The 24046-nt window shown below is 43.2% G+C and overlaps 1 protein-coding gene across 5 annotated transcripts in view; it reads right to left on the minus strand.

The window, feature by feature from the left end:
* Window positions 1-24046, minus strand: part of LOC144600260 (slit homolog 3 protein-like) — a 595019-nt gene that overhangs the window by 142658 nt on the left and 428315 nt on the right. For all 5 annotated transcript variants that reach the window (XM_078411831.1, XM_078411833.1, XM_078411834.1 and 2 more), the window contains 2 exons: window positions 17183-17254; window positions 12005-12076 (listed from right to left, as the gene is read on the minus strand). In XM_078411831.1, the coding sequence (XP_078267957.1) occupies window positions 12005-12076; window positions 17183-17254 (144 nt within the window). The remainder of the gene's footprint in view (window positions 1-12004; window positions 12077-17182; window positions 17255-24046) is intronic.

Below are 24046 nucleotides of genomic sequence, written 5' to 3' on the forward strand. Positions count from 1 at the left end.
TTACTCCAGATTTTTGTGTCTATTGCAGATTTATAGAAGATGGACACAGCCAGGTAATAACTATCTGGAGTCTGCACCAATGTGAGTTTTAGGAGCACAAGGTTCAAGCAGAGGGTGAGGCATGTTACAGCTTTAGAAATTTCACAGAGACTTTAGGAATGGAAACTGACACAGGCCACACATCATATTGTAGCCTCAAGGAAAGGATGTGTGATGGGATTTTACTGGGAACCACTCCAGCATGTGTTCATTGTTCACCTGAACTAATTCCATTCGCTACTGATGTCATGTGAGAGTCTTTGTTCCCTGGATTCACTAACATCCTGATCGTGTGGTGTCTAGGTGTGATCAACTTATAGACTTGAGGCAAAATGTTTATCCTGCTGCGGCTCAGAATGAAATGATAAAATCTCATGGAACTTTGACTTGAAGTCCATTGACGTCCGGGTTAACGGCCTATAGGCCCCAGGATTATCCTTGTTGCCCTTCTTAAATGATGGATCATAATTATCCACCCTCCAGTCTTCTAGATCTTCAATTGCAGCTGAAGATGATGCAAATTGCAAATATCTCTGCAAGGGACTCCATAATTTTCTCCCTAGCTTCAAACAAGGTTTGAGGATATACTTAATAATAATAATAATAATACTACATTTATTTTATATAACGCTTTTCAGGATACTCAAAGATGCTTTACAAAGCAAACAAAACATAAAAACAAACAAACAAACAAAAGATTTGTCCTGACGGAGAAGCGGCGAACAAACAGCGCCAGCGTCCTCTCACGTCAGGGTCTGGCAGTAGACAATAAAGAACACAAGACACACAATTACAATTTAACACAAACAACCATCACAGTGATTGCTCCAGGCACACCCTCACTGTGATGGAAGGCAAAGAAAAGTCTTATCTCCTCCTCATTCTTCTCAGGCCCTGGGGATTTGTCCACCTTAATGCGCTTTAAAACCACCAATACCTCCTCTTTGGTCATTCATACTTGATTTAAGACAAGTAGAGATTTACAATGGCAAAATAAGAAGCATTAACAAAATAATTAATGATAAAATAGAAAGATGATGAGCTAAATTAAATATTTATCTGAGGTCTCTATGTTAGGACAGAGAACATTACAGCACAGGGACAGGCCATTCGGCACACAATGTCTGTGCTGAAAATGATTCCATGTTAAACTAATCTCCTCTTCCTGCTTATGATCCATATTCCTCCATTTCTTGCGGACCCTAGTGCCTATCTGACAGCCTCTTAAATGCCACTATTATATCTGCTTCCACCACTATCCCTAGTAGCTGTATAGTGAGTTGGGGATCAGAAGTAGGGTTGCCAACTGTCCCGTATATTGGGCTAAATTGGTTTGTCCCATACGGGTCCACCCTTGTCCCGTATTAGGCCCGGGGGGGGGGGGGGGGGGGCGTTGTAGGCCCGGACACTGCAGGCCCATACACTGTAGGCCCGGACACTGCAGGCCCGGACACTGCAGGCCCATACACTGCAGGACCGGACACTGCAGGCCCGGACACTGTAGGCCCGGACACTGTAGGCCCGGACGCTGTAGGCCCGGACGCTGTAGGCCTGGAGGCCCGGGCGCCACCTAACGGAGGTTGCGTAGCAACTCGCCTCCCGGCCCGGGCGGCTGCCATTGGTGGAGCGGGAGCACGTGGCCGCTGGCTGGGTGAGGTCACATGGGGCGTGGGGCGGAGGCGTCACCTTGTCCCTTATTTGGGAGTGAGATAGTTAGCAACCCTAATCAGAAGGGACAGGTTTGATGATGCATGCACCAAGTTTGGCAATCAATATCAAGAGCTGTTGTGCCGCCAGACACTGTAAACCCCTCCCAGAATCTACTCTACAACAATAATGAAGATCTGCTCAATGTGGATCAGCTCTTCGGTCTTGGATCAATTCGTACCAAATGACTTATCTTCGACAGACAAATCAACGTGAACATTAGCACAGCATCTATTAACATTTTATCAAAGTTACCTCACTTTTATTGAACAACCAAGCATTAACAAAAGAAAATCAGGCTGGTGACTTCAGGACTTTTTTTTATGGCAGTGTACATTTTGTGTCAATTACTCCAAGAAGGAGCAGAGATGGAGCAACTTCAAACAATGCTGCTTCAAAATTATCATAACACATCATCAATGGAGAAATCATTGAGGAAAATGGCCTGCCCTCTCTATAGACTACATTGGATAATTTCAGGTTGATTTCAGGTTAATTTCATGTTGATTGAAACATTTTTAAGTTTAAGTTTATTATTATCGTCAAGTGTAACGAGGTAAAGTGAAAAGCTTTGTTTTGCATGCAACCAATCAAATCAAATATTACCATACAATCAAGTCAAACAACAACCTTTCCCTCAATGTCAGCAAAACAAAGGAGATTGTGATCAACTTCAGGAAGTGAAGTGGTACACATACATTGACAGCATTGAAGTAGAGATGATTGAAAGCTTCATGTTCTTTGTAGTTATATCTCACCAGCAATATGTCCTGGACCAGTCATAGTGAAGCCATGACCAACCAATGCCTCTACTTCCTCAGAAGATGTATTCGGCATGTCCCCAACAACTCACACCAACTTCTACAGATGCGCTGTAGAAAGCATTTTATCACGATGCATCACAGCCTCGCTTGGGAACATTGCAGAGAGCTGTGGACTTAGCCCAGATCATCATGCAAACCAATCTCACTTTCATTGACTCCATCTACACTTCACGCTGCCTCGGCAAGGCCACCAGCATAATCAAGGACCGTCTCACCCCGGCCACTACCTCTTCTCCCCTCTCCCATCAGGCAAGAGGTGCAGAAGTGTGAAAAGGCACACCTCCAGATTTAGGGACAGATTCTTCCCAGCTGTTATCAGGCAACTGAACCATCCTATCACCAACTCGGAAGAGGTCCTGACCTATCATCTGCCTTATTGGAGACCTTTGAACGATCTTTAATCGGACTTACTGGACTTCATCTTGCACTAAACGTTATTCCCTTTATCCTGTGTCAGTACACTGTGGACGGTTCGATTGTAATCATGTATAGCCCTTTCACTGACTGGATAGCACGCAACAAAAAAGCTTTTCACTGTACATCGTGCATGTGATAACAATAACCAAAACTAAACAAGTATAATAAGTAAAGCAAAGGGAAATATATGGTGTGCAGAATATGGTTCTCAGCCTTGTAGCAAAGTCCACTGGCTGTAATGGGGTAGAGTTGAATTGAACACTGCCCTAGCTTATGTCCAATGCATACATCAAAACTGCGTGCCGAATGCTATGGTCTATGGTCAACTTAATACTCAGCCACTGGGGAAGGACAAAGTTTTATACAGCAAGGTCTCACAAAATTCAGCTAACTTCAGATAACTGTCTGTAACTGTTCAGTCAAGAGAAGCTTGGTTGGGGCTGGTATAGCCAACACAGAGACACTGCATAGCCAAGCCCAAGGTCAGGAAACAAGCTGGGAAGCAGACTATGCTCCAGGCTCCAGCTGGAAAGGTTTGCAGCTCACTCGTTGAATACTTATCCCACACTGACTGACATGACACGTCTCTCTATATCTTTCAAGATGCTGAGCTGCGTTAATTAGTTTGGGGGCTACTATGTTCCATCAATTATTTGATACTATAATGGTCCTTCCTTCACATTTGTTGTGAGTGCCCTGAAAACAAAAACACAACGGAGATAAGGGAAGATAAGGGTATGTTACAACTAGCTGTGAACAGAGGGGGCTGAGTTGATTAATCAGAAGCATAGATGCTGCGATGGAGATACTATTCATGGTTATTAAAAGAACAGATGGCTACAGACTCTACTATCAAGAGACATAGACTCAAGCTGAGAAAATGGACAAATAAACTAAGATTACTTAATGCAAAAGGTGGTGAACATATGGCACAGACTGCCTCTCAAACAAATGAAGAGGAATAGTATTGAGGAATGTCAGATACATTATATGAAGGCATGTGTGATTGAGAAATGTTGGCTTTTGATTTTGGCCTTGTCAATTATTGAGGCTTGTCCATTCCTGTAATTGTCTATAACAGATAACAGGTATAACAGAGCTTTATTTGTCGTTCGGTACCGAAGTACCGAACGAAACTACATAGCAGTCATAGAAAAAAAAGAAAAAGAACACAAGACACACGACCCCAACACAAACGTCCATCACAGTGACTCCAAACACCCCCTCACTGTGATGGAGGCAACAAAACTTCCACTCTCTTCCCCACGCCCACGGACAGACAGCTCATCCCCGACCGACCCGCACAGTCCCCGCACGTATCATGTGTGACATGACTACAGAACACCAGTTTGTGCAAATATCTCACACTAAAAGATTAATGACCAATCCAGCAGGTTATCCTTACTCTTTAACTAAACACCACTGATAGCAGCATCTCTGTCAGTTTGAATTTCACCCTGATGGTTAGAGTGCTTGCTTAGTATGCTGCAGGTAGATTGCATTTAAGTCTGTTACTGTGGTACTGGTTGTGAGCAATGATTGTTATCCTTTTTAAGATTGAATCATGTGACCGTTTGCTCCCTCGGGTGCAACGATATTTTGCAGAGGGGAGATAGTCCGTGAAGTGCCCATGTAAAAATTACAGGCACTTTGCTTCAGCTCTGCAGAGCTCCTTTGTGTCATTCTGTAGTAGATCACATTGAGGTTAAAAATCCACTGAGCACACTAACGATAACGATATGCAAAAAGAAGACACAAAGTGCTGGAGTAACTCAGCGGGTCAGGCAACATCTGTGGAGAACATGGATAGGTGACGTTTCACAGAGTGCTGGAGTAACTCAGCGGGTCAGGCAGCATCTGTGGAGAACATGGACAGGTGACGTTTCTGGTCAGGACCCTTCTTCAGTGCAGGTAGGTAGCTGCTCTGAATATTGAGTGAAGATAAAATGTAGGAGCAGGAATAGGCCATGTGGGTCTTCAAGCCTGCTCTGTCTTTCAATACAATCATTCCTGATTTACCTCGACACAACCCTGCTGTATTCCCATTTCTCTTTTTACAATTACGTGACTCCATTGTTAAGGTGAGTTTATGGAACTCATGATAAACCAGTCTCAAGCACAAGGCAAAATGACAAGTTGGATAAAATGTCATTTTGTTAGCTATCAGCTGTCATTTCTGTCAAGAGTGGCAAGCAGTACACAATATCAGGACGATCACAGACATGTTGATGTTACAATAAAGCACAGGAACCTTTCAATCCGTACACCAGAAGGATGAAAGAGTGTTTACACATGAACAGCATTTTATTCAACTAGCAGGTGAGCAAATATAAGCAAAACAAGAGGTGGAAACAAAGAACTGGATGGATTTAAGAGAGAGTTAGATAGAGCTCTAGGGGCTAGTGGAATCTGGAATCAAGGGATATGGGGAGAAGGCAGGCACGGGGTATTGATTGGGGACGATCAGCCATGATCACAATGAATGGCGTGCTGGCAAGAAGGGCCGAATGGCCTCCTCCTGCACCTATTTTCTATGTTTCTAACCGCAGATGCTGGTGAATACACTAAAGGACATGAAGTGCTGGAGTAACTCAGCGGGTCAGGCAGCATCTGTGGAGAACATGGATAGGTGATGTTTCACAGAGTGCTGGAGTAACTCAGCGGGTCAGGCAGCATCCGTGGAGAACATGGATAGGTGATGTTTCACAGAGTGCTGGAGTAACTCAGCGGGTCAGGCAGCATCCCTGGAGAACATGGACAGGTGACGTTTCGGGTTTCAGGTCTGAAGAAGGGTCTCAACCCGACACGTCACCTATCCATGTTCCCCAAGGATGCCGCTGGAACTCCTGAGTTGCTCCAGCACTTTGTGTCCTTTTGTGATCAAAACAAGGCTCTACACAAATTTGGGAAGGTTAACTATTTAGTAAAAATAGATGCTTCTTCAGTGTAGGCAAAGTTACTTGGCAATTGTCGATTTAACAAAGTAACAGGGAAATTACAAAATGATTTCTGCCAATCGCCTTCATATATTGTTCAAACACTTGATCTCCTGGTTGCTGACCATTTTAGCCCCTCCCATTCCCACACTGGCCATTCTGTCCTGGGCCTCCTCCATTGTCAGAGTGAGACCCAATGCAAATTTGAGGAACAGCACCTCATATTTTCACTTGGGCAGCTTACTCCCCAGCGGTATGAACATTGACTTCTCCAACTTCAATAATCCTTGCTTGCCCTCTCTCTCCATCCCTCCCCCATCCCAGTTCTCTGACCATTCTTACTGTCTCTGATTACATTTAATCTCTGTTTGCTTTGTTGTTACCTTCTCCCAACTAACAATGATCTATTCTACATTTTCCTTGATCTCCATTCCCTGTGTCCTGTTTTCACACCTTACACCTCCTTATCTATGTATCTCCCTTTCCCCTGACATCAGTCCGAAGAAGGGTTTCAACCCGAAACATCACCCATTCCTTCTCTCCAGAGATGCTGCCTGTCCCGCTGAGTTACTACAGCATTTTTTGTCTATCATAAGATTAGAGATCATTTTGATCAGATAGCAGTTCTGAGGAAGATCTTCAATCTGAAAATGTCACTCTGTTTCTCTTCCCACTGATGGGGCCTGACCTGCTGAGTATTTCCAGCATTTTTAATCATTATTTCAAATTGTCGGCATCTGCAGTTTTATTATTTTTTATCATACCTGCTCCATGGTTGCTCGGAAAGATGCATTGTAACCTCAGTACATTTCTCGACCATGTGCAAGGAGATAAGTTTGCTTGTGGACTAATAGATCAACATGCCCAGTCACAGAGTGGTAGAGTGGTAGAATGATTCAAGATGGAAGCTGACTCTTTGGTCCAACTTGCCTTTGACGATCAAGGTGCCCAATCTACACTAGTCCCACCTGCCAGCATTTGGCCCATACATCTCTCAAACTTTCCTTTACTCCCAGTTAGTTAACACCCAAGTTTTAACATGAGGAGATTGCTGCATCGAAGGAAATGGCATCTAAAAATGCAAAGGAATTTAGGTTGGTCCAGGACATTGCTTTAAGCCCAATACACAGACTAGCAGCAGGAGCACTGGCATGAGCTCTGACATCAAGCCTGGGTGAGTGGGTCAAAGATCTGGCAGGAAACCTTGCTAACAATCATTCACTTCAGAGCAGCAAAATGTTTCAATAGTAGAAAGCAAGGCTTGGCATACAAAGCAAAGTGGAGTAAAGATTGCCTGAGCTAGTGTCCATCAGAACGTCCCAATTGTTAGAAAACAATTGCAGAAAAGAAAGCTCAAAAAGCAAATGAGCAAATTGGGGAATTCATTTTACATAGCATTTATCCCAGCAGTTATAATAAAAAGAAAACAACTATTTTTTAAATTAGTGCAATCATCGATATTGATTATTGACGTGACTGGAGACTAATCCATAATGTACAGGGTTGGTAAAGTGCCAGGAGCAAGAAACACATTTAAAATTATAATGTATTCTGACGAAACCTTGAAGAATATTAAGACAAATGGGATGGGCAAGTGGTAAGGCTGCTGATTATGCAGGCTGATAATGTCAACAGAATGCCTCTGAGATATTCAGGGATCCACTATGTCTGCACTTCTCAACATCATATTCCATGCTCTCTGTACTCCAAACATCATTTGTCAAAGTTATGTAGACTCCCATTACCACATTCCAGTCTTTGCCCTCCCACTCCCATGATTTATTATCTCTGGGTGCTCTTGTCTAAAATGTCTACACTCGCTGTAAAAGGACCATGATTTCTGCTGTCCCAGTACCCTGTACCTCTCTTGGCAGCACATTTCACCGTTTCTGCATTACTGCTACTCCTCTTCGTTGCCTATGTATTCCCTGTATCACATTCTACCGTCTCTGCGCCCATGGTACATCATTCTTTAATGTTTGATTCCCCTGTTGTGACATCCTGCTAGCAACAATCAATAGACCTCCCAGTACATTGTTTAATAATCCCTGCACCACTCCGTACATCATCGACAACCTACAACCATACAACCTTCTGCATATTTGGAACTCACAATGCCAGAGTCTTCATGATTTGAGTCTGTCAGGTTAACTTTCTACATACAATGGAACGTCTTCGAGAGTCAAGAGTGTTTAATTGTCATATGTACCAAAATGGAACAATGAGATTCTTACATTGCAGCAGCACAACAGGTTTGTAAACACGATACTCAATATGCACTTTTAATAGCTCTTAAATTTAATTCTCCCCTGGATCTGTCAGTGCATACATAGTTTTGCTTTTGTGGCAGTACATTGTTCATTTTAAAGACTGCCTGCCGTCCAATGTGCACTACTACATAGTAAGATGCGTTATGTATTCTACGCATTGTCCGTTCTATAGACCGTACCTGTGGAGTTAAGATCATTGCATTGTTTGCTGTTGCTAATCAAAACCTTGTCTGTTTGCATGGGAATATTAGCAATAAACAGCTCAAATAACTTTGATAGCTACCGCCTCGAAAATGCTGTAAATTTATATGGATCTATGGGAACCTCAAATGGTTTGGAAGGTCAACAGGCTTTTTTGCTTAGCAGCTCTGTACATGAACCAAGCAGAACGGTGTAATAAATAGTCAAGTAGATGATCAGTAGATATCAGCAATATAAAAGCAGAGTCTATTATTTTTGGAAAGAGAAGCCAACAGTGCACTTGGCTGATTGAGCAATGCAATGGCCCTTTCAACCCAAAATGCATAGACTCTTGCAACATCTGGTTTTAATCGTAATAGGGCCCGACTAGTTTCAACTGCTGCTGCGTTTCATTGGAAGAGGAAAGGGGGAATTCAGGACTGGCCGGGGGGGGGGGGGGGGGGGGGGGGGGGGGAGGTGATGCCACACATAAACTGGGAGATGAGGAATGAACTGGAATAGAAAAGCAGTCAAATCAAAAGATTATTCACAAATGGGGGCTTGACCGTGTAATGGAAAGTTACTCTGAAACTTGACCTGTGTGACAGCCATGGATGCAACAGAATTAACATCCACTTCTTATTTCAATGCCTGTATTTAGTTGAAAGCTTGAAAGTAAATTTATTGGGTGAACCATATTCCCTGCCTGTGTGGCCCTTCACTGCCTCAACTATTGGAGGGCAGTATTTAGAACTTTATTACCCTTGCAATGTAGCACGCAGTAAGAGACTTTCTTTTAAGAGGACCCTTGTGGTAAAATTGGATAACCCCCCACCACAGCAGCAAGCCAAGATACATGTTCCAGCGCGTACAGGTTGGTCGCCATCCAGGTTGTGATCCAACTTCACACGGCTTTCTGCAAGAACCCTTTGCATCTCACTTTGTCCATTAACTGCAGGTGTCTAAAACTCCTGCTCTGACCCTTCCCTCTAAGAGCTGCAGGTACGCTACATAGTAGTAGAGAGAATGATGGCGTATGTTAATCGTGGTCTGCTGATCAAATGGGGTACCATGTGCGAGATGATGTTGACCCTTGTGAGTGTTACTTGAGCTTCATTCAAAGGGACCAAAGAAGAGAAAGAGTGGGTGGAGAGGCTGGCTCGGTGATACAGCTAGTAGAGCTGCTGTCTGGATGTTCCAGGAGCCAGGGTTCAGTCCTGACCTCCAGTGCTGCTTGTGTTTTCTCTCTGTGATCGCACCGCTTTCCTCCGGGTGATGCAGCTTTGTCATGCCTCCCAATGATGGTGGGTTAATTAGCCACTGTACATTGACACCAGTATGTAGTCGAGTGATAGAACAGGTGTGTTTGGGGAGGGGGGGGGGGGGAGCTGATGTGGGGACAATAATAATGGGTAAGAGGAATAGTGCAGACATCAAGCTGGATGGTTGGCACAGATATGTGGGCCAAAAGGCCTGTTTCTGAGCTGTGTCTCTCTATGGCTATGACTCTATATACTGTTGACATGTAGCTGGTGGCAGGGCTTGAGGGGCATCAGGACGTGAGCAGCTCAGCACACAATGTCCAGCCCATGGACTGCTCATGTTCCTGAAGTAGTTATGGAGCTGCATTCATTATTTTTCCGTTTAACTATTGAATATCAAGGGGAACTTGTTCGTACCATAATGGAAACGGGAATTGTCTGGCCCTCGTTTGCATGGATGTTACATGCCTCCATGTAATCATGATCTCTTTAGATATGTTTTATGAAGCTGTTTAATATTATTTTGAACTGAAGAGAGTGTACAGGATGCAGTGTGAATTAGTTGCTTTCCATTCTAATTTCATGATGATCTACCTGCCTTGCAGCTGCTGGCTGGCACGAGATTTATGCTACTTTTCCCACTGGAGATGGAAGTCAGGTCCAGATGTTACTTAAATGGCCTTACAGCATCTGAAAAAGCATTCTAAAGAGAACCATTTTGCGCCTTTCTGTACTTTTATTGATTTCGAGAATCTTCTATCAATCTTGAGCATGAGCTTCCTAATGCTTAACTGTCCAGCTCATTGGTCACAAAAACTAAAACACAACTAAGCATTTTATGAGCTTGTGGCATCCTTCAAGAATTGCTGTTCCTGAATTCCACACACGTGCACAGATGCTGCCAGGTGTGTGTGTAAAAGCAACACCTGATGTACAATGGAGGCCTCCTTCATTGGTGAAAACATTTATTAAGCTTGAGTTGTTTACCAATGGTGTGGTCATGGGCACAGAAAAAGATGGATGAAGGCCAGGTCCAGAAGTACTGAGAAGATGAATGCTTACCTAAGCAGGAGTCACTAAGCTGTCCAGCAATGTAGCAATGGCTTCAATCAAGCTGGTTGATTCTCTGGTCATCTCTCTTATAGCAACTGAATCAAGTGCTTTAGCTAAAGTGCTCTGTGGCCACTATAGTTCCTGACCTAGTGCCCATCATCAACAACACAAGGTCCTTTTGGTTGTTAGAAATATGCAGTGACCAGCCATGGAACATGCTCTCTTCTGTCACACAAATCTGAGAGCAATTTGGAGTTGGATGACGAGTTGAAGTGGCTGTTTACCATAATGGTAGGATGGCACAGCAGGCTTCCACCTCTGATCTGGGACGCTGACAGTGTGGACTTTTCTATGTTTTCCCTGTGACTGTAGATTTCCCCAAAGTGCTCCATTTCCTTCCACAGCAGTGCCGATATAGGTGAATTGGCCACTGTAAATTTCCCCAGGTGGAATTGAAGAGGACATGAGGGAGTAAAGGCCACAGGGAAATAGGCCAGAGAGGGCACTGAGAGCTGCCACAGACTCAGGCCCTGCCCTCTTTGTTGTTGGAGAAAATGAGAATAAGAGAAAAGACACAAAGTGCTGGAGTAACTCAGGCAACATCTCTGGAGAACATGAATAGGCGATGTTTCAGGTCAAGACCCTTCTTCGTAAGAAGGGTTTTGACCCAAAAAGTTATCTATCCATGTTGTCTAGAGATGCTGTCTGAACCACTGAGTTACTCCAGTACTTTGTTCTTTTTTTGCAAATCAGCAACTGCAGTTCCTTGTGCCTAATGAGAATATGAGATTGGGCAATCAAGATTAGACTTGCTGCTAATGCCTATTTTACGTGCAATTCACCGCCAAAGGCCTGGGTTCACAACTCAATGATATCCTACATGGTAGAATGCTACTTTCACAAAGGCTTGCTCAGCATTAAATTGCAAATAAATTCTAGTTCAAAGTAACACAAGGAGTTGGTCGGGGTGGAATTACTCAGCCTGACAGCATGAAGGATCAAAATTATATTCACTGTGGAATATCAGCATGTTGTTTTAACTCTTTCTCAGAGTCAGGCGCAATAACTCTTCCAAACTAATACAACTGCCTCAACCATTACAAGTTTTTACGCAATCACAATCTCTTTCAACAAGTCATCAGCGGAAACGGAAGAAAAAGCACAAAATAATAGAAAAACATACATGGGATAAAAGGCAGATTGGAATAAGGGACATTAACTGTACCTTTTAGAGTCAAATGATGAGATAATAAAACATCTTGAACATATTATGCAGTCATACAATGAACAATCTCTTTATTAGGCTCCATACTTACAGTGAGGTCAGAGATCGCAGGCCTTGAAATGCATCAGCTGCAATGTCTGAGATCTGGTTCTTACTCAGGTCTCTGTTGGGAGAAATAAAATGTGGCATAAGTTTCATTCTTAAAAAGTACCGGTTGCAGAAATGGCAGAAGGAGGTTACTGAGTGGTGAATGGTGTGAGTTCCTCCCCACTCAGATTGTATTATTCTTGCACTGCACATCAAATCCAAGAGTCTGAATTCTTAACTAATTAGATTTAGGTGTTAATTGAGGCTTCAGGGATAGCTTATCTTAAGTAAGGAACACAAACAAATGGAGAACATCATGACAATATCTGGCTTAATGACCATGTCACCTCCCGACAAAACAAATGAAGGGTAACACTGCTTTCATTCCTTGAACAGTAATCTCGATTTGAGAAATCCAAATCCCTACATAGTACATTTGGAATTTAAATTCAATTTGGTGTTAAGTTTAACTGTGTTGCTGGGGGATTTGTGTAAACACATGTTTGATGATCAGTGCAGAGTCGGTAAACCAAATGTTGTCTGAGTCTATGACTCTCCTGATCTCAGAGGGGATTGTAGGGTTAAAGAGAAGAAAGCAAAGAAACGTTGCTTCCCTTTCAATTAGGTAAGTTTTATTTATTATTTGGAAACATTTCTTCAATGTATGTAAGTTTAACTACCTTTCCTAAAAAATCTTTACTTCAATTTCAGATTTATCTCAGAATCTGAGCCACTCAGAATTATTTTAAAAATAACAGCTTTGACAACATGCAGAATTTAAAACCCAAATATAATAATAATAATAATAATAATAATAATACATTACATTTATATAGCGCTTTTCTAAACACTCAAAGACGCTTTACAAAAACATAAAAGAAAATAAATAGATAAATAAGTAAACGAAGAGAAAATGGAAAAGAAGGTGAGGTGACGGTCAGTGGTTGAAGGCAGTGCTGAACAGGTGAGACTTCAATGATGTTTTGAATGTGGTGAATGAGGAGGAGTCTCTGACGGTTTGGGGTAGTGAGTTCCAGAGTGTGGGAGCAGCGATGGAGAAAGCCCTGTCCCCCCAGGATCTGAGTTTGGTCCGGATGGGGGGAGACAGGAGGTTTGCAGCAGCAGAGCGGAGGTTACGGGTTGGAGTGTGTCTGTGGAGGAGGTCAGTCAGGTAGGATGGGGCCAGGTTATGGAGGGCCCAACTTGTGCCCAACTTGGCAAGAAATAATGCTAGGTAGGCACAAAATGCTGCAGTAACTCAGCGGGTCAGGCAGCATCTCGGGAGAGAAGGAATGGGTGACGTTTCGGCCTGAAGAAGAGTCTTGACCCAAAACGTCACCGATTCCTTCTCTCCCGAGATGCTGCCTGACCCGCTGAGTTACTCCAGCATTTTGTGTCTACCTTCGATTTAAACCAGCATTTTCAGTTTTGTTTCTTTTCCTTCAGACATCTGCAGTTCCTTCCTACTCATTTCATCAACAACCTATGTGTTTTTGGCAATTGGGTGGAAACCAGATTACCAGAGTACTTGGTCATGTGGAGAATGTGCACAAAGACAGCACCAGACAGGTTTGAACCCAGATCACTGGAGCTGGCAGGCAACTCAACTACTTCACCACCGTGGAGTCATGTAGTCATACAGCATGGAAACAGGCCCATCAGCCCACTCACACATGCTAACCAAGATGCCCTATCTAAGCTCATCATTTCCCCTGCATTAGGCCCAGAGCCCTTTAAACGTTTCCTATCCATGTACCTATCCAAGTGTCTTTTAAATGTTGTTATTGTACCGGCCTCAACTACCTCTTCTGGCAGCTCATTCCATATAACCACCACTCTCTGAGTGAAAAACGTGCCGTTCAGATTCCTGTTAATTGTTTTCCCTCTCACCTTAAACCTGTGGTCCTCTGGTTCTTGAATCCCCTACCCTGGGGAAAAGACTCTGCGCATTCACCCTATTAATTCTCCCTCATGATTTTATAAACTTCTGTAAGATCAATCTCTCGCCTCCTGTGCTCCAAGTGCCTCCTAATGAAATTGTAATATAAATGCTGGGGACTCTGGAGATGATTGAACTCTGCCAGTGCACTCCATGAGAGGCCACCTGCAGTGTGCCCTGACAGATACCGCATCGACTATTGTCTACAAAAGAGGAGAAAACAAAATCTGACAACTAAGTCAGGTGATGATGTTCAGCTTCACTTTCATTGTGCCAAATGATGACCAACAACCTGAATTCAGGGGTATCTGTGACAGAAAAACCTGAAGTTTATCACCAGAAATGCAAAGGCAAAAATTGCCCTCAAAGTAATTCCATGAAAATCCCAGCCTACCATCCCTGCTTTAAGGCCAGCCACGACCAGAATCCCAGCCTACCATCCCTGCTTTAAGGCCAGCCACGACCAAAATCCCAGCCTACCATCCCTGCTTTAAGGCCAGCCACGACCAAAATTCCAGCCGACAAACCCTGCTTTAAGGCCAGCCACGACCAAAATCCCAGCCTGCCATCCCTGCTTTAAGGCCAGCCACGACCAAAATCCCAGCCTGCCATCCCTGCTTTAAGGCCAGCCACGACCAAAACCCCAGCCTGCCATCACTGCTTTAAGGCCAGCCACGACCAAAATCCCAGCCTGCCATCCCTGCTTTAAGGCCAGCCATGACCAAATCCCCAGCCTGCCATCCCTGCTTTAAGGCCAGCCACGACCAAAATGAAGGCACCGTGTTTTCTCTGGCTCAGAATGTGAAAGCAGGCACATGCGCTGAATATGGTTCCACTGAGAGCAAGATGCCAGCTGGTTCGATTAATTACACCAAGGACTCTAATTATCATTATCACTATTTTATCAGATAAGTTAAGAAGGCATTCATTAGGAAATTACTTTGAGAGACTGAAAGATCTGATGATAACTGGCTCATGAAACCAGGGGGAATCACTATAAAGAACCCATTGGCAGAATAAATTCAAAATTCAGAAGCACCAACATTGCTTTTTTTTTTCTTCTGAGTGTCACACTTACTCTCGCAGTGTATTCATTGATTTTCTGAATGAAATAGTGAAAATATATAATGCCATTAATGATTACACGATCAATGTCAATTATTGGAAAAAGGTTTGAACCCAGTGTTGTACTATCAAAATGATGGTTAAAGATTTCCTCGTCAAATTTATCAATCCAATCCATTTATTTAGTAGCTGGCTGTTTTAGGAGAAAATGGGATCTTTCAGCTTTGCCATGTTGATGCTATTGTGGAAATGACCTGGTCATTGTTATGGTGATGCTCAAGATTCTAAGATAAGCATTAATATCTCAATTAATATTGAGGAATCACATGAGTGTGTGTGCTCATTGTTAATAATTTAATTAAGTAAGTAGATAAATAGGAATGTTCAATATGAATAGTTAATGTGAATTTAATGTGAATGTTAAGTATATTACAGTTAAAACAATAATCAGACTTCACCGTTGGTGATAAACAATGAGAAGGATTGGGGAAGTTGAAGGCAAACGCAGAGTTTCAACATCAGGGTTTCAACAGATCTCCTGATGCACTTTCAACAGCTGGTTATAAAATTCCCTTCCAGATATTTAATCGTAATGTGCTAATGTCAGAAACAATTGGGTTGCACGGTTGCACAGTGGTAGAGTAGCTGCCTTACAGAGCTTACAGCGCCAGAGCTTACAGCGCTAGGTTCGATCACGACTACGGGTGCTGTCTGTACGGAGTTTGTCCATTCTCCCCGTGACCGCGTGGGTATCCTCTGAGATCTTTGGTTTCCTCACACACGCCTGCACTCCAAAGACGTACAGGTTTGTAGGTTAATTGGCTTGGCATAAATGTAAATTGTCCTAGATGTGTGTACGATAATGTTAATGTGAGGGGAACACTGGACGGTGCGGACACAGTGGGCCAAAGGGCCTATTTCTGCGCTGTATCTCTAAACTAAACTAAACTAAGCTGGCTTATCACCAGTGCCATTTTATTAAAGTTTCAATGTTTCCACGCTTCCCCACTTTCCCATGTGTAACAGAGGTGCTGCCTCACAGCACCAGAGATCTGGGTTCAATCCTGACCTCGGGTGCTGTTTGCGTGGAGTTTGCACGTTCTCTCTGTGGCTGCATGGGTTTCCTTCAGGTGCTTCTTCCACATCCCAAAGGGGTGATGGTTTGTAGGTTAATTGTCCTCTGTAACTTGCCCCTTGTTTGTAGGTTAATTGTCCTCTGTAACTTGCCCCTTGTTTGTAGGGAGTGAATGTGAAAATGGGAAAACATAGAACTATTGTGAACTAGTGAACAATGGTTGGCATTGACACGGTGAGCCAAATAGGCGTGTTTCCATCGGTGAGCCATACGGCCTGTACCTTTATCCAGAGGGCAATGTACACTGAATCCAAGAGTGCTGTGAAGGCTCAAGTCACTGAGGATATTCAGGAACAGATGTCGATATATTTCTGGATATTATGGAAATCAAGGCATATGTGGTCAGTGCGAGAAAATGACTCCAAGGTGAAAGGCATGCCATGATCTCATTGACTGGTGGAACAGCTATAATGGGCTGAGTGGCCTACACCTGCTTCTGTTTCTTGCAATGCATATGACATGGACAGCATTGCAACCAACCAGCAATTTTACATCTGGATTCAATTCAATAGACAATAGACAATATCGGCCCTTCGAGCCAGCACCGCCATTCAATGTGATCATGGCTGATCATTCTCAATCAGTACCCTGTTCCTGCCTTCTCCCCATACCCCCTGTCTCTACTATCCTTAAGAGCTCTATCTAGCTCTCTCTTGAATGCATTCAGAGAATTGGCCTCCACTGCCTTCTGAGGCAGAGAATTCCACGGATTCACAACTCTCTGACTGAAAAGTTTTTCCTCATCTCAGTTCTAAATGGCCTACCCCTTATTCTTAAACTGTGGCCCCTTGTTCTGGACTCCCCCAACATTGGGAACATGTTTCCTGCCTCTCCGATGAATCTCATTTTCCTATCGACATGCCGTTTTGTGTTTAGACTCTGTTTCTGACGTTCTTGGTCTGTTTACCACTGAACTGAAAAAAGGCGAAGAGGGGGAGCACTGAGCAAAGCCAAAGGGAGTGCATTGGCAGAGTCTGCAAGATGATTATTCTGTCAGTGCATCGCCCGGCAGCCCAGATTTCAATATCCCTTTGTTTACTCACATCCGCTTCAGCTTTTTATATTGAGTGAATGCTCCGGCTCCCACAGTCTTGATCAAATTTTGTTCCAGTCGTCTGCAGAGTTAAAGAATAAATAGAATGAATAACATTTCAGCAGCAGAATCCAAAGCATGCTGATACTTCACCTGCAGTATCTGAAGCAAAAAAAATTAGGATCATTGATTCGGGTGAGGTGTCCAACGGGATCATGACAGCTTCAGGTTGTCCGAGACTGTGGTCTGAAAAGGGAGGAAATCTCAAGGCGAAGGAACATTAGACCTGAGACTAGTTTCCACTTCGCATTATTCTGACACTACATACCCTTTGCGATGTGCATTCTGTCGGTGTGGACTGAACCCGATCTACAAAGTGCCTTGATTGCACTAGTGTCTTGGGGTATTACTTTTGTCTTTGCACTATATATTTTTAAAATGTTTTTATATATTTTTGTTTATTATGCTGTATATTGAGTACTATGTTTACAAATCTGTGGCGCTGCTGCAAGTAAAAATTTCATTTTTCCATTTCAGGACACCTGACAATAAAACCCTCTTGAGCCACCCCAACCCTCTGCACTAGTCTGCCCTCCTCCATGAATGTGTTTTTATTCTTCCATTATTGAATTGTGTGCCTGAAGAAAACACAGACATTTTGTGAATATGGAGCAGGTGTTTGGAATGATCGACAGTCCTCTGGTAGGACTGAGAGGAATAGATCGGGTAGATGCACAGAGTCTCTTGCCCAGAGTAGGAGAATCCAGGACCAGGGGACATAGGTTTCAGGTGAAGGAGAAAAGATTTAATAGGAATCTTAGGGATAACATTTTCACACAGAGGGTGGTGGATATATGGAATATGCTGCCAGAGGAGGTCGTTGAGGCTGGGACTATCCCAACGTTTAAGAAACAGTTGGACAGGTACATGGATAGGACAGGTTTGGAGGGATATGGGCCAAATGCAGGCAGGTGGGACCAGTGTAACTGGGACATGTTGGCCAGTGTGGGCAAGTTGGGCCGAAGGGCTTGTTTCCATGCTGTTTGACTCTATGAAAATCATCTCTGAACCGATGGCAGATCCTGTGTGGTTCTCCAGTGCCTCTCATCACATTCGCACCCACACACATTACTCAGCAGACTGCAGCCCCAGCCAGTCTGGGCTGAAGCATCCTTGTGCAGTTTGCTCTGGGCTCTGACAATGAACTTTGAGAAACCGCATCAATGCATAAACACATTCAAAACTGCGCCTGGCCTTGATTGGGCAAATTAATGATCATGCAGTTGTCTCCTGAAATTTTCCATCACTAAACTCTCTCATCTTCCTCTCAAACATCTACCCATTCTTTATTCACATCCCTTGTTTATTTAACAGTGAAGCAGGGATTAACGCTCCCTATTCTCTTCCTCCGCCCGGTCTAAATTAGATGGCTTTGTGCTGCTATTAATCTGCTTGCCATATTCCAGCACTCACCCCCCACGAAAAGCAGTTAGAAGGTTAAATACACATATTGGCACCCTCTGGGCCTTTGTCACTGCAGCTGATGGATTACCTCGAGAGGCCAGGGGAAATCCTGAAATTAAGGTTTGCTGTTTGAGTTGTACAAGTAACATAGAATACTGTTTTATAACGACAGTTAGCGGACAAAGGCGATTATTCTCCTTTGTGCATTTGCTCTTGTTAATCTGTAAATAGGTTTGTGAGTTAATCTGAAAATAGGCTTATAATGTTATTGATTAGAGTTGCAGCTGGAGAATGTTTATGGGGTTACTGAATTCCTGTCTTCAATACAAGACTTGACTTTGATAAAGTCCCACAACAGCAAGCACGCAGAGTCTTCATTCCATGCAGAACAAACTACCTGCCTGGTGAGCTGGTTTTGAGGTAGCACTAGAACGTTCCATACTGTGCTGCTGCTCTGAGAAAACCTTAGTCTAATGTTAACTACATCACACCCACCTGCTACCCCACACACTTTGCAAGTCTCAAACACAACCTTTGACCAACACATGGATTCAATCATGTTTTTACAGCAGTGGTGTCTGAGTTGCTCTTGTAGAAAGTAACCCATTAAATTGGGGCATGTACATGAACAAAAAATGACCACAGATATTGCTTAATGTAAATGGATGTTAATGGAAAACTTGGACTGTTGGGAGAGAACACTCATCAACGTTTACAATTTAACATTATCATATCATATCATATCATATTATATTTCCTTGATATCCATTTACTGACCATCTGACAGTGGACCATGCAATGGCGAGAGCTGCTGGCTGTTGTCTACCAGGCATCCCAGAGTTCCACACGGTTTGGAATTTGATGAACCAGCAACAAAGCCCCATTACAAACATGACCAAAACACAAAGTGCTGGAGCAACTCTTTGCAACTCTTTGCAACTCTTTGCAACTCTTTGCAACTCTTTGCCTATCCATTCCCTCCACAGATACCGTCTGACCCACTGAGGTACTCCAGCACATTGTACTTTGCTCAAGATCCCAACATCTGCAGTTTCTTATGTCCCCATTAGAAACATTTTGAGCAAAACCTTTTAATCAGAAATCATTTAAGCCTGAACGCTGTAGTTTTGGAGTCAAGTGGATTTGAACAAAAATTTATGTAAGAACAAAAATGTATGTAACTTAAATTATAACCAGAATTTGCCTCAGTGGAGTTTGGCAGTGGAGCAATATATGAATTACAATCAATGAAAGACAAGGTCAAATTCAGATAAATTCACCCTAAATAGAGTTTGTTTTCTCACAAGACTGAACTTGAATCTAATTCAGACTTTGTGAAACATATGAAATTCATGTACCGTTTGTGAATACCAAACATGCCACGGAAGCTGGATTGTTGCAGATAAGATTAAGGAAATAGAAAGATAAAATGGTTTTGATGGTTGAACAACTATACTACAAATATAGAAGACGATTTTGGCTTTGGAACTGGTGAGCTACAATTCTGAGAACTATAGTCTGTACTCCATGTCTTCTTCTTTGCTCTATCAATTGTTTTTGAATTTGACTTGATTATATTTGTGTATGGTATATTTGATCCGTTTTGGATAGTACGCAAAACAATGCTTTTCACTGTGATAGCAGTGATAGTAATAAACCTAAATGTAAACAAGCTTTCACTAACTGAATATGATGGTGATGAGCAAAACACAAAGTGCTGGAGGAACTTATTGGATCAGGCAGCATCTGTGGGGGGAATGAACAAGTGACATTTCAGGTCTGAACCATTCTTCAGACTGAATGGGGTAGAAAGTTGGAAAAGGGGTAGAAAGTAGGGAAAGAGGTGGTAGTGAGACAAAGCCTGGCAAAATCTGATGATGATCAGAGGGGTGTTGTTTTTTGTAATGGAAACTGAGAGATGAATATCACCAGCGATAGTTCCTCCACCTGTCAGAATGGTGCCATGGCATCTTTGATGTCCACAGAGGCAAGGAGACCTGGTTGTCCCAACCGAAGGTTCCTAAATCAGCTCCTTGACCCATTTCCCTACTACCCCCCCTCAATTATGAGAGGCATTGAATAAAACTTTTATAATTATTGTGTCCAAACTTCTGTCTGCATCGCTTTTTGTTCCTCAGTTTATACACCTCAAGGTCTAAATTGATGGAACGTGCACCTTTGACAAACCATGAACTTACTTCCTGCTTGTTACAAATAAAGGAGAAAAAAAATGAGAGGCATAGATAGGGTAGACAGTCAGAACCTTTCTTCTGGAAATGTCAAAGATTCGGGGACACAGCTTTGTGAGAGGGGCTAAGTTTAAAGGAGATGTGCAGGACAGGTTATTTTTAAGCAGAGGATGGTGGATGTCTGGAATGAGTTACCTGTGGTGGTGGTGGAGGAGGTAGATGCGATAGCACCATTTAAGAGGCTTTAAGATAGGTACATGGATATGCAGGGAATGGAGGGATTGGGATCATGTCCAGGTGGAGGAGGGTTGTTTAACATGACATCATGTTTGTCAGGGCCCAAGGGTCTGTTCCTGTGCTGTACTGTTAAATGTTCCACGTTCTAAGTGTGGGTATGATTTCATCACACTTTTAAAATGCATTGCTGTTTATAAGTGAGCTAACGTCAGCAGCAGATGTACTGGCACTCACCTGTGGTGCATGATGTGGGCACGGTGGCGCAGTGGTAGAGTTGCTGCCTTACAGCGAATGCAGCGCCGGAGACTCAGGTTCGATCCTGACTACGGGCGCCGTCTGTACGGAGTTTGTACGTTCTCCCCGTGACCTGCATGGGTTTTCTCCGAGATCTTCGGTTTCCTCCCACACTCCAAAGACGTACAGGTATGTAGGTTAATTGGCTGGGCAAATGTAAATTTGTCCCTAGTGGGTGTAGGATAGTGTTAGTGTGCGGGGATCGCTGGGCGGCACGGACCCGGTGGGCCGAAGGGCCTGTTTCTGCGCTGTATCTCTAAATCTAAATCTAAATCTAAATCTAAAGCACTGTGGATATTGGGTGTGAAGCTCCAGAATCCCAGCTGGAGGTCCATCCCAGAGTGGAAATGTCAAGGACTGGACAGTAGAGCTTTACTAGAGGAGTAAAGTATAAAGGATGTGTGGGACAATTTGGTTTAAGAAAGAGTGGTGGAATGGAATGCATGCCATGGTTGGTGGAGGAGGCAGATGACAGAAGCATTTAACAAGTCTTTAGATAGTGAATGGACGGATATGGATTACGTGCAGACAGAGAAGATTAGTTTAATCTCTAGTTGAACTTGGCATCATATTTGACAAGGATTTTGCAGGCTGAAGGGCCTATTCCTGTGCTGTACTATTAGTGTTTTAGTTTAGTTTAGAGATACAGTGCTGAAACCAGCCCTTCGGCCCATCGGGTCTGTGCCGACCAGCGATCCCCGCATATTAACACTGTCCTGCACATACTAGGGACAATATTTACATTTACCAAGCCAATTTACCGACATGCCTGTACCTGTACGTCTTTGGATTGTGGGAGGAAACCGGAGATCCCAGAGAATACTCATGCAATAACAGCGAGAACATACAAACTCTGTACAGACAGCACCCGTAGTCGGGATGGAACCCGGGTGTCCAGCGCTGCAAGTGCTGTAAGGCAGCAACTCTACCGCTGCACCAACTATTCCTATTCTATGTTCTTCCTCCTTTTTGGATTATTTTCGATAGTTTCATATCTTTCCATTGTGTCACAATGGCAGTGATTCTTGGAAGAGGTTAATAATGCATTGGGATGGGCAGTCACAGGCAATTTACCAGCAGAAGGGCTTAATTTGCGAGAAGCATTTTTGTTCTGAATTGAAAGCTGCATGATATGAAAACGTAATGAGAAGCTAGTGGCATCAATCTCACAGCAGAAGGGAGCTCAATCCATTCATAAATACTCAATACCACAGGGATCAAAATGATTCCTTCAACTTTTAAAAAGGATGGGATTTATTTTAACATTATTAACAAAATTAAGTAATTCTATTAAAGAGTACTTCAGGAAATGGAATACATTGACAAGATCAGTTATATCTGTAAACTATTTAACACTGAGGGTCCACATTTCTTTGATATTGTAACTGTTCTTCCCAGTATTCCAAGATCAGATTGTGCAGGAAAGACATGGTATTGGGGGCAGAAGATGTTCACAAGAATGTTGCCTGGAATAGAGTGTACAAATTATGAACAGCGGTTGCCCAGACTCGCCTTGTTTTCGCTGGGGCATCTTGCAAGAAATATAGATGATTATGAGAGGCATAAATAGCACAAATAGTGCGGCCTTTCCCTGGGTGGCAATGTCAAATGCACGAGGACAGATATTAATAGTGGGAGGGGGAAGGTTTAAAGGAGATTCATGAGGACAGATATTAATAGTGGGAGGGAAAGGTTTAAAGGAGATTCATGAGGACATATATATTAATAGTGGGAGGGGGAAGGTTTAAAGGAGATTCATAAGGAAAAAAAATGCTTTACACAGAGGGTGGTGGGTCCCTCGAATGTGCTGCCACGGGAGGTGGCAGAAGAAGACAATGTTTAAAATGCAGCTAAGGATACACATGGACAGGAAGAGAATAGAGGGACATGCTCCATGGGCAGGTGGGTGGGTTTAGTTTAGATTGACATCATGTTTGGTGCAGACATGGTGGGCTGAAGGTCCTATCCCTGTGCTGTTCTGATCTATGTCCTGAAACTAATTCCTTCAGTAGCACAGTGGAGCAGCTCTGGTAGAGCTGCTGCCTCATAGCACCAGAGATCTAGGTTGAATCCTGACCTCGGGTGCTGTGTGTGAAGTTTGCATGGTGACCACGTGGGTTTCCCCCCATTAGTCGGATACGATTTGCAAAGTCATTCCATGTAACTGATTAAATCAGCAATATTAATCATATAGAGGCCTGCATTACCCCATAGTCACATGTTGCTGTGCGAGCAAGGATATCAATATTGAGCTATGGAATATATAGTTGGGGCATGTTGTTCAAGGGTGATAGACACCATGCATATTTGGCTTATTTTTATTCTTTACTCTTTAGCGCTGAAACTTTTCACTTTAGGGTAAGGATGAAACTCTCTTTAGTATAACTGGTAATTCTGCTATATGATCAGATGACATAGAAACAGAAACATAGAAAATAGGTGCAGGAGGAGGCCATTTGGCCCTTCGAGCCAGAACCGCCATTCATTGTGATCATGGCTGATCATGCACAATCAATAACCTGTGCCTGCCTTCTCCCCATACCCCTTGATTCCACTAGCCCCTAGAGCTCTATCTAACTCCCTTTTAAATTCATCCAGTGAATTGGCCTCCACTGCCTTCCGTGGCAGAATTCCACAAATTCACAACTCTCTGGGTGAAAAAGTATCTTCTCACCTCGTTTTAAATGGCC

Source organism: Rhinoraja longicauda, chromosome 14 (genome assembly GCF_053455715.1).
Source record: "Rhinoraja longicauda isolate Sanriku21f chromosome 14, sRhiLon1.1, whole genome shotgun sequence".
Taxonomy (NCBI): domain Eukaryota; kingdom Metazoa; phylum Chordata; class Chondrichthyes; order Rajiformes; family Arhynchobatidae; genus Rhinoraja; species Rhinoraja longicauda.